This window comes from Ursus maritimus, unplaced genomic scaffold (assembly GCF_017311325.1).
Source record: "Ursus maritimus isolate PB19 unplaced genomic scaffold, ASM1731132v1 scaffold_23, whole genome shotgun sequence".
In the NCBI taxonomy this organism is placed as follows: Eukaryota; Metazoa; Chordata; class Mammalia; order Carnivora; family Ursidae; genus Ursus; species Ursus maritimus.
In genome coordinates, this window is record NW_024424786.1 from 32,457,364 (window position 1) to 32,468,801 (window position 11,438).

Genomic DNA, 11,438 nt, shown 5'->3' on the forward strand with positions numbered 1-11,438 from the left:
AATTCTCTAAGTCCATGGATGGCAGCTTCGTTCAGCAGCATTGCATGAAGGGAAAACAAATCCTTATCTGAAGGAAGTGTCTATGGCAGTAAGAACAAAATATTGCCCTTCCATGATCGAAGCAGTCCAGTGTAATCAACCTGCAACCATCCTGACCATATCAAGGATTCCTGCCATATTGGGGACTTCATGTTGCTTCTGCTGAGTTGGCACTTAGCAGTGGTCATAACTAGGGTACCTTTAGTGGGTAGAAGTCTGTGTTGTTGGGCTCATGTACAACCTTCATCTCTGCCACCATGGTCACTTTGTTCATGATCCTATTGGGTAACGGCAGGAGTGGGTGGGAAAAAGTCTGCATGATATGCACAAACTGGGTCATTCTTTCCACTTGATTATTAAAATCCTCCTCTGCTGGTCATTCTTTGGTGAGCATTCAGAATGGACATAAATATCTTTGTGTGTTTTTACTTATTCAGAAAGGTATGGGAACATGCCTCTTCCTCAAATTTCCTTGTTACCAATTTTCCAATGATTTTTTTTAAGTCCCTGATTATTCAGCCAAACTTTTGGCCAAAACCCATGAATCAGTATACTTTCTACACCCAGCCAAGAAAGTGAATATCAGGTGCATTGCTTCAAGTTCTACCCATTGAGAGAATTTCATTTCACCATAGACCTTCACGAATTTTTCCATAATGGAGATATAATGTTGTTATCTATTCAATTTTGAGCTGTACCTTCATATCCCTGCAGAAATTTCTGCAAGACCAAATCTTTTCTTCTTCTGCCACTTGATCATAGTGAACTCCCCACAAGGTCTTGCGTGCAGGTTGGGAGAATGAAGGCATCGTAGCAAAAGTGGGGAATGTGAGCATTTGGGCACTTCTTTATGTAACATTTTCTTCAGGGCCTGCTTGGGACAGATCACCTATAAAGTAGTCCCTCCTTATGTGGGGACTTAGGTCCTCCATATGCATGAAAGTATGGATAATACTGAACCCTATATATACAATGTTTTTTTTTACTATACATGCAAACCTGTGATAAAGATTAATTTATAGATTGGGCATGCTAACAGATAACAATAATAATAGTAAAATAGAAAAATTTCAATGATATATTTTAATAAAATTATCTGGATATGTTCTCTCTCTTTCGAAATACCTGAGTGTACTGTATTCACCCTTCTTCCTGTGATGATGTGAGATGGTAAAATGTCGTCGTGATGAGATGAAGTGAGGTGAATGGCACAGACATTGTGTTGCAGCATTAGGCTACCACTGACCTTCTGACATAATGTCAGAAGGAGGATCATCTGCTTCTGAACTTCAGATAACTATAACCATGGAACGCAAAACCATATCTAAAAGGAGACTATTCTATTCCCTAATGGAGAGCTGCTTTGCACATCCAACTCTATGGCTCTATGGGTCCGAAAACACCAAGTTCATGATGAGCAGGTCTGGTTTCACAGAAACTTGATGGCCCATGTTTAAGTGTTTAGTCTCTACTAAGGCCAGTACCAGGCCAAGAGGCTTTTCTCAAAACGAGAGTAATTGTCTGTAGAGGATGGCAGAACTTTGCTCCAAAATCCAGAGGGCCTGGAATGCAATTCATATACAGAGGACTGCCAAAGCCTCCAACAGCATCCCTTTCTTCCATTGACATATGAGGCATAGGGCATGCTGAATCTTAGCAACCATGTGGATTAGAAACTTGGGCCACAGCCTGGACCCGTGGCAGAGCCTTTTCTTTTTTCTAAGCTCCACACAAACTGGTAGCTTTCTTTTTTTTCTTTTTTTTCTTTTTAAAATTTGTTTTAATTTAAATTTAATTAGACAAGGTATAGTATATCATTGGTTTTTGATATAACGTTCAATGATTCATCAGTTCAGTATAACACCCAGTGCTCATCACATCAGGTGCCCTCCTTAATGCCCATCACCCAGTTACCCCATACCCGCACACACCTCTCTTTCCTCAACCCTCAGTTTGTTTCCTGGTGTCAAGTGTCTCATATGGTTTGTCTCCCTCTCTCATTCCTCCCCATTCCGATCCCTCCCACCCCTCTTGTCCTCAGCCCTATTCTTTATGTTCCATGTATGAGTTAAACCATACAACAGTTGTGTTTCTCTGATTGACTTATTTCACTTAGCATAATACCATCCAGTTCCATCCATGTCTATGTAAATGGTAGATATTCACCCTTTCCTATGACTTATTAACATTCCCTTCTATATATGAACCCTATCTTCTTTATCCATTCATCCTTTGAAGGATATCTTATCTCTTTCCACGGTTTGGCTATTCTGGACATCGCTGCCAGGAACAGTGGGGTGCATGTGCTCCTTCCTTTCTCTACATCTGTATCTTTTTGAGTTACTTGATAAACAGGCCAGAGTAAAACGCCCAAATGTAGAGCACATTGCTTTCCCAATCCAAAGGGGCCTACTGGGTATTGTGCATCTTTTTGGTGTTGGAGGGGATAGACAGACAAAGGTATCCTTTACCTTTAATGGGTATATTTTGTTTTGTTTTATTTAAGTTTAAATTAGCTCACATTTAGTTTATTATTATTTTGGACATAGAATTTAGTTATTCATCAGTGGCATGTAACACCCGGTGCTCATTATATCAAGCATCCTCCTTAATGTCCATCACCCAATTACCCCATCAGCCAACCCACCTCCCTTCCAGAATCCCTCAGTATGTTCTCTATATTTAGAGCATCTTATTGTTTGTCTCCCTCTCTATTTTTATCTTATTGTATTTTTCCTTCAGAAGTGATATTTTTCATATGCTCTATAATTTTGGGCCACTGGAAAATTCACTGAGCTTCAGGTTCCTGAATTTCAATTGTATATATTTTCCATCCTCTGACACAAAATGTCTTACCCATAAATCTAGAGTAGATACGTCTTGATCATTAGATCCACTCAGCATAATGTCACTAATATGATGGACCAGTATGGATATCTTGTGGAATAAAACACAATTGAGGTCCCTATGAACTAAATTTTAACATTGTGCTGGAAAGCTGACACACCGCAGAGGTCGGGCAGTGAAGGCATATTGCTGGCCTTGTAACCTGAAATCAAACTGATTCTGATGCTCCTTACTGACAGGGAAACAGAAACAGTGGCCAAATCAGGTGCTGCATTCCAGGTACCAGGAAATCTGTCAATTTATTCAAGGAAGGGAACCATATCTGCTATAGCAGTTGCAATTCTTGGGATTTCCACGTGATTAGGCTTATAAGTATCCACTCTCCTTCCCCAAGATCAATCTACCTCCTGCACAGGCCAAATAAGTAAGTTAAATGTGTATGTTGTGAGAATCACCATCTCTGCATCTTTCAAGTCCTTGATAGTGGCTCTAATCTCTATGATTCCTCTAGGGATGTGCTATTACTTTTGGTCTACTTTTCCCTAAGTAGAGGCAGTCTAGAGGCTTCCCCTTGATTTTTCACCATTATAGCCCTCAGTCCACATGTCACGGAACCAATATGGGCATTCTGCCAGTTGCAAAGTATATCTATTCAAATTATGCATTCTGGAACTGGGGATATAACCATAGGATGAGTTCATTGACCTACTGGACCCAATGCAAAGTAGGCCTGAGCTAAAACTTCAATGACCACATTCCTCTGTAAGTTCCTGCTCTGACTGGTGGATCACAATATTAATTTGGGTTTTCTGGAATCAGTTTCAGGTCAATGTGTCCAGGAGTTCCTGAAAGACTGCTTTTTTTTCTTTTCTCCAAAGCATAATTTGGCTGATAGATAGTGATAGGTTTCCTATGGTGAAGGCGGAGGGAAAGATTAATATTTACATTTTTGTCAATGTCCCAGGGTCATTCCACAAGGGGATCCAATTTCCCCTTTTTTCAAGATTTTGAGTCTATAAACTGGTTCCAGTCTGGGAATTATTGTGAAGCCATGAATCTCTGCTTTTATGATGAAGTTAGACTTCTGTTTACTTAACTTAGACCTTTTTTGCTAATGCAGATCAAGTAACACTTGAACAGGCTTCATTTCTATTTGACATCTAGGAACTCTGTCAAAAACTCACCAACACTGTTAGTCTGCTGGTATTGATTATTCTGATTGCTATATTGAATCTTCTGTCCTTTATGGGAAGCATGCCCACCTTGCCTTTAAAGAGCTTGAGAAATATCACTTAGCAACTATTTCCTGGGATCAACTACCACCCACTACATTCAGATTTCCTAGTTTAGTGACACTAAAGGTCTGGTCTACAAAAAACAAAACAAAACAAAACAAAACAACAACCAACCAACCAACCAGAACAAAACACCAGTGATCACATATGTTTTCACGGATGCTGGGACTAGGACTCCAAATTTGTTTCTCACAGTCATGATGAAAAGTATGTCTTCTGGACCCTCCCTGTGGGGTTAAGTAGATCTTAAATGACAAATCCATTCTAACATTCCAATCTCCCTATGCCTTTAGATCTCTCCCTTTCCATTAAATTAAGTCATGTCTGGCAACTTTAATTTGGTTATTATGGGCCACATTTTGGTTCATGTTTCAGTCACCAAACAAACAAACAAAAAGAAAAAACTGTTAGCTTTTCTTCAGTTCCCCAGCTATAACATTAAAAGAAGAATCTCTGTTTAGTGAACTCATATCAAGAAATTTGGCTTGATTGAATTTTATGTTTCTTCCATGAGTATCCTGTTTCTGTATTTAAAAATTAGAAACACATCATTATTTTGGATTGTAGTGTTTTCCTCATCAGTCACACTTGGAACCTCACCTTGCAAAGTCTGCTGGGACTCATGTCTAGTTGTAGGTCTAGGAGCAAAGAGGGTGGTGGGGATGGTTCCTGAGGAGAATCAGCCCCTTCTTTTAGGCCAACGGCCTCTGGGGGGTCCATTAGAGTTCCCTTAGGCAATGCAGAGTTAAGCCTTTAGAATAAGAAGGAGAAGCCACTTTAACTGTCAAAGAAGATTCATCTTCTCTGTTCCCCAAATATTTGGGTAATACAGACATTGAATGGGATGGTCTTTTCACAGAGTGAATCTAAGATCATTGTAAGGAGTATTTACAGAAGAATAGCAGGCATCAATGAAGGAGAGATAAGTCAGGAAAAAGTACATGGGGGCCCTGAAAATGGGTTGGCAGAGTTAGTGACCACGGTGTGCACAGTACCTACCACAGAGATGAGGTAGGTGACCCAAACCACAACAAATATGAATTTCTGCATCTTTGGATTCTCTGTGAGCCCCAGTAGAACAAAATGTCACATTGTTCCTATTCTCCATTAGTTCCCATTATGATTAATTACATTACCTTAAAAAGAAATCCCTTTTATTAATGTAACCTTGACTTTATTAACCTTCTTCATCTCATAAATAATACATCCCTAGAGTCTATTGAGTTGTAGATTCTCATGAGGTTTTTGAGATAGAAAGAAGTTCTGAGTTCTTGAAGATCATCTGTGCACACTTCATCGTCTGAGATGACGAAGAGCCTATCTTGGGTTAAGTTTGAAAAGTGTGGTCAGAAGTGGACGTCAAGGTTGTGAATATAGAGCTAAGAATTTTCCTGTATCTTAAGGAAATGGGGACCCCATGGAAAGTAATTGAGTATTTGAGTGGAAGGATGAACAGGAGTTGGAGGAAGCAAGACTCTGGTAAAGAACTTTGTGTGCCTCGATGACGTTGGCTGAGGTTCAGTAAGGGGAGAGATAGCCCAGTATCACACTATTTAAATAGCTGACAAAAAGTGTAACAGGGGGTTTCTTATGAGAATGTACTGAAAGGTTCCAGGAGCTACCACTAAAGAATTGATAATACATGTTGTCAAATCCAATAACATTATAATAGCTGATAAATAGATTTTTTAATGATTGATTGGTATGTGCATGGCGTGGCGGTAACCTGTGTGGTTAGAATTATTTCATCTGTTTTGCAAATGAAGAAACAATTGCAGAAACTGATGTGAATAGAAATAATAAGGATAATATCAACTAAAACTTACTGAACATTTCCTGTGCTCTGTTTTTGCAGAAATGTGGCTGTTTAATTCTCACCATAAGCCTGTGAGATAATTACCACTGTTCTTTTGTAATTCTTTCACACAGTAGGAGATACATACATAGAGAAGAATTTAAGGATCCTGCCCAAGATCAAGCAGATAATAAGAGGGTAAAGCCAACATTGGATCAAATTGTTAACTTTTTCCTCCAAATTTTTAATCCTTGCCCTACAGTGTTTTGTTGTAATAAACGATGTTGAACTAATAATCTCCTTTTGACATGACCATAATAATTATAAAGTCTTTAATGTTATTTCAGACAAGGGTACATCTAGCAATTTCATGAACACACACACACACACACACACACACACACACACAACACACACAATTTGGAATCCTTAAATATTATTAAAAATCCAGTGTTGCTTTCATTCAAGAGCACTTTTACTGTGGCTCTTATGTAGCTCCATTTCTTCCCTTTCCAATCCCCTTACAAGCATGGGTCCCCAGATTTTTCTGCACAATGTTGAAGAAGACTACCACAGTGGTTAAGTGGACTGTATTGGTTTGATTATCAGAGAGACGAATTGCAATCTTGCCTTTTGCACTTGCAACTTGTTTTATCCAGGGTATTTCTTGGCACCTTACACCCTTGCTTCGTCATCTGTAAAGTGAGATTGATCATGTTCATATCCCAGGTGTTATAAGACTTGATTGAGGAAACTCATATGACTGATGATTTATGTCATTTATTACTCAGATTTTGTCTTTTCTGTGTGTGGAGTGTATTTACTTTTGATTTTCATGCTCATGATTAGTCTTTAATGTTAAAGGAGGTGTCTCATGGCAAAAGAAAGTTCCTGGTGTCAGAGAGCTGGGTCCTACAAATTGTGTAATCTGTATGAGCCCCAAGGTTTTCATTTGCCAAAGTAGGTTAATGACATTTACTAATTATCTTTTGAAGAACTAGCGTGAGGATAAAATATTACTATATTTGGAAAATGTTGAAACATATTGATTACTACATATAGAAAGTACCTAATCTTTAAGATGCTTCAATGCTACTGAAAAACTGACCTTATAGACTTAGATGACCTTAATGATATTTAGGGCTTTTAAGATATAATTCCGTCTTCAAACTGACCTCTTCTTGGTTAGGAAATGTTCGGTATGAAAGATATGACACACTCAGTCTCAGACTATTAGGTAATTCGGTAAGCAATCAGCGGTTCTTTTTTTTTTTTTTTAAGATTTTATTTATTTAATAGAGAGAGAGACACACACCAAGAGAGGGGGAACACAAGCGGGGAGGGAGGGGGGGCAGGAGAAGGAGAAGCAGGTTTCCTGCGGAACAGGGATCCTTGATCCCAGGCCCCTGGGATCAGGACCTGAGCTGAAGGCAGATGCTGAATGACTAAGCCACCCAGGCGCCCCAAGCAATCAGCAGTTCTTGTGAAAATGTTTCTATTAGTCTGAAACTTTCCTTCTAGCCTAAAGCCTCAAAATGCTTCATAGAAATCTGGGATTCAAACTAAGAATGAATTCTTTTGAAACCCTATGGAAAACTGAAGGGGAAGAAATCAGTGAGGGAGACAAACCATGAGAGACTCTGGACTCCGGGAAACAAACCGAGGGTTTCAGAGTAGAGGGGTGTGAGGGCCCGGGCTTATCAAATTGCTAAGCACACTAAATCTAGTTAGATCCACCAGCACACATAGTTATAAGTTTTTCTTGGGATGAAAACTTTTAAGAGCTACTCTTTGCAATTTTCCAATAAAGAAAAGAGTGTTATTAACTGTAGTCACTATGTTGTACATAATTACCTTCTCGTGTTGTATTATTTGTTTATTTTATAGCTGGGAGTTTCTTCCTTTGACCACCCTCACCCATTTCATCCACGCTTTTTTTTAAGCTTTTTATTTTTTATTACTTTTTTAATAATAATTTTTTATTATGTTTTGTTAGTCACCATACAGTATATCCTTAGTTCTTGATGTAGTGTTCCATGATTCATTATTTGTGTATAACACCCAGTGCACCATGCACTATGTGCCCTCCTTAATACCCATCACCAGCCTATCCCAGTTCCCCACCCCCTTTCCTCTGAAGCCCTCAGTTTGTTTCCCAGAGTCCATAGTCTCTCATGGCTCGTTCCTCCTTCTGTTTACCCCCCTTCATTTATCTACCCTTCTTATCCCCAACTCTGGCAACCACCAATCTTTTCTCTGTATCTGTGAGTTCAGTTTATTGATATATTTATTTTTTTGAAAGCATCTTTCCTTTTCTTTTTAAATTCATTTAGCCAACATATAATACATCATTAGTTTCAGATGTAGAGTTCAGTAATTCATCGGTTGCATATAACACCCAGTGTTCATCACAACATATGTACTCCTTAATCCCCATCACCTATTTAACCTGTCCTTCTAGCCACCTCTCCTCTGTTTGTTTTCTATAGTTAAGAACCCATTTCTGGATTCGCCCCCTCTCTGTTTTTCCCTATACTCATTTTTTTTCTTAATTTCCACATGAGTGAAATCATATGGCATTTATCTTTCACTGACGAACTTGTTTTGCTTAACCTAATACTCTCTAGCTCAGACCTTGTCATTGCAAATGGAAAGATATCATTCTTTTTGATGGCTGATTAATATCCCATAATATTCCCATATATGGGGATATATGTGGGGAAAAAAAAAATATATATATATATAATCCCATATCATATATATCATAATATCTGTATCTATATATATCTATATAGCTATATCTATCTATAGCTATATCTATATCTACACATATCGATATATATACCACATCTTTATCCATTCATCATTTGATGGAAACTTGGGCTGTGTTCATAGTTTTGCTACTGTAGATACTACTGATATAAACATCAGGGGACATGTATACCTTTTTGTGCTCTCTGAAATAAAGAGTTTTAAAAATTCATGAGAAACCCCCTGGAATGCACATATTCAAGGCATGGCTGCTGATCTGCCCTGCTCACTATGAGACCAAAATTCCATTGGCAATTCTAACTTGTCAGTCCACGCTACCGCTTTACTAGGAAAACACAAACAGAGAAACAAAGTGGCTTCCTGCTGCAAAAGTAGGTTCACTCTAACTCCATTAACTAGAGATACTCAAGTAAATATTTCTGAATGCCTCTGGTACTTTCTTTTGTTCCATTGATACAATTCTACTTTAAATGAAATAATATACTTTTTTTCCCTTCAAACTGGGTTTCATCTTTCTGTACTTCAATCTCAAAAATATGCTTTATCTATTGTGTATTCTAAATGCATATTTAGTCTTGAAAACATTTTTAATTCTTTCCCCCTTAGAGTTGCAGAATTTTCTTGTAGTTCCTATATTCCAATCATATAAATTAGCTGAATATTTCCAGGCTTCTGGAATGCTACATTTAAAAAATACATAATGGTTCAATCATCTTCATAGTCAAAGGAAACAATAAGAAAAATCATTTATGAAATAAATTACATATACTTATATAACTGTTCTGAAATTTACTATAGAGAGAATTAAAAATCATAGGTAACAGGCTATTCTTTATTTACGGTTGCTCACTGTTTGAACATTTGTGATTGTATAAATATCTTTCTTCTATCAAACCAAAGTGTAGAGAAAGATTGAGGAGTATTTCATAATCAGCAATGTCAGAATTGAGCTCTGAGGAAAAGAAAGAACCAGGCTGGTGATATGAGGGAAGCTACTAGTTTGAGGGCAGAAGTACAGAAATAGTGAGGAAATCAGATGCATTATATTAGAGTGTTTTGGGCAAGTAAGGATATACACTATCATATTTGATATCTGTACATATTAAGGAATCAACCAATACCCTCAATTCATCTTTTACTTTCTGAGGTTATTGTGGTATGCCATAGCTTTCTCATGGCATTTTTCACTTCTGCATTCCTCAGTGTGTAAATGAGTGGGTTGAGAAAAGGGGTCCCAATAGTATAAAATATGGTCACCATCTTGTCCATGGGGAAAGTGCTTGGGGGGCGTGAATATATGAATATACATGGACCGAAGAATAAGACTACTACAATGATATGAGAAATGCAAGTAGAGAGAGCTTTTTTCCTCCCCTCTGCACTGTGGTTTCGCAGGGAATGCAAGATGACAATGTATGAGATCATTAGAATCACAAAACTGCCTGTGCAAACCGTCCCACTGTTAGTCGCCCATTCTAGGTTGATCAGATAGGTGTCCATGCAAGCAAGTTTCAGCAAGGGCTGCAAATCACAGCAGTAATGATCAATCAAATTGGGTCCACAGAAAGGCAATCTCAAGGCCAGGATAATCTCAGTGATGGCATGGATAAAAGCCCCTATCCATGCAAGAATGATGAGGATGGTGCAGGCCTGCTGACTCATGATGGTTGGGTAACGTAAGGGCTTACAGATGGCCACATAGCGATCAATGGCCATGAGGATGAGAACAAAGACTTCCATGGTGCCAAAGAAATGTAGTGCAAAGACTTGAGTCATGCACTGATTGTAAGAAATGGATTTTTTTGCAGAGAGTGAATCCACAATTAGTCTGGGGGCTATGGATGTTGAAAAGCAGAAATCAACAAGGGACAAATAAAATAGGAGAAAGTACATGGGGCTCCCAAGTGTCCGGCTGGACTTGATGGTCACAATAATAAGGGAATTCCCAACCATGGTTCCCACATAAAAAATGAAGAAGATTACAAATACTATTTTCTTTTTCATAGGATCTTGGGTCAATCCTAGCAGTATGAACTCAGCTACACTGTTATTTTCTTGCATTATTTCAGGCAAAGTGGAGAAAGCACAGGATAGAAATAATCAATCTGCAAAGAAAAAAAAAACATTTTGTAATGAGTACTCCATTTGGAGGTCAAATCCATATGCTTGATCATGAACATGCCACTTACCAGTGGGTAATCCCTTACCTTCCACATTAGTTTCTTCTGTGTAAAGTGGAAATCATAATATTTATTCGCAATCTCTTTATCTGATGGCTTATGGAAACAATGAAATATATCAATAATGAAAGAGTACCTGGTTCTTCAGGCATAGGGAACATCAATTTAGTGAATTTGATATGACAGAGAGTCCTATTATGAGCTGGATGTCTTTCTTTATTTTACATCAAGGATCCATTAGGGTAGAATATTGCAGAATAGAGAAAACTCATGCATGATTTATATAATGTGCTTTCATACTATTTGACCTTGATAGTTCATTTATAAACTATCTTCTAATAAATATGCTGAGCAATCAAGAAATGATTTAGAAACTTTTAATAGTGTTTTTCTTAATGAAACCTGAGAGAGAGAGAGAGAGAACAAGACATAAACAAACATTCTTTTAGCAGTGAACCTTCAGTCAATTCATCCAGTCTATTATTAAGTTTATTTTAATCTGTTACCTTG

The 11,438-nt window shown here is 38.0% G+C and overlaps 1 protein-coding gene across 1 annotated transcript; it reads right to left on the reverse strand.

Moving 5' to 3' along the window:
- Positions 1 to 9,719: 9,719 nt before the first annotated feature.
- On the reverse strand, positions 9,720 to 10,809 carry LOC103666025 (olfactory receptor 4C11-like). Its single transcript, XM_008694058.1, has one exon. The coding sequence runs from the start codon at positions 10,807 to 10,809 to the stop codon at positions 9,877 to 9,879; it is 933 nt and encodes a 310-aa protein (XP_008692280.1). The 3' UTR covers positions 9,720 to 9,876.
- Positions 10,810 to 11,438: the final 629 nt, after the last annotated feature.

Excerpts from the sequence above, each read along its gene's own strand:
- LOC103666025 (XM_008694058.1), bottom strand. The coding sequence starts at position 10,809 with ATGCAAGAAAATAACAGTGTAGCTGAGTTCATACTGCTAGGATTGACC.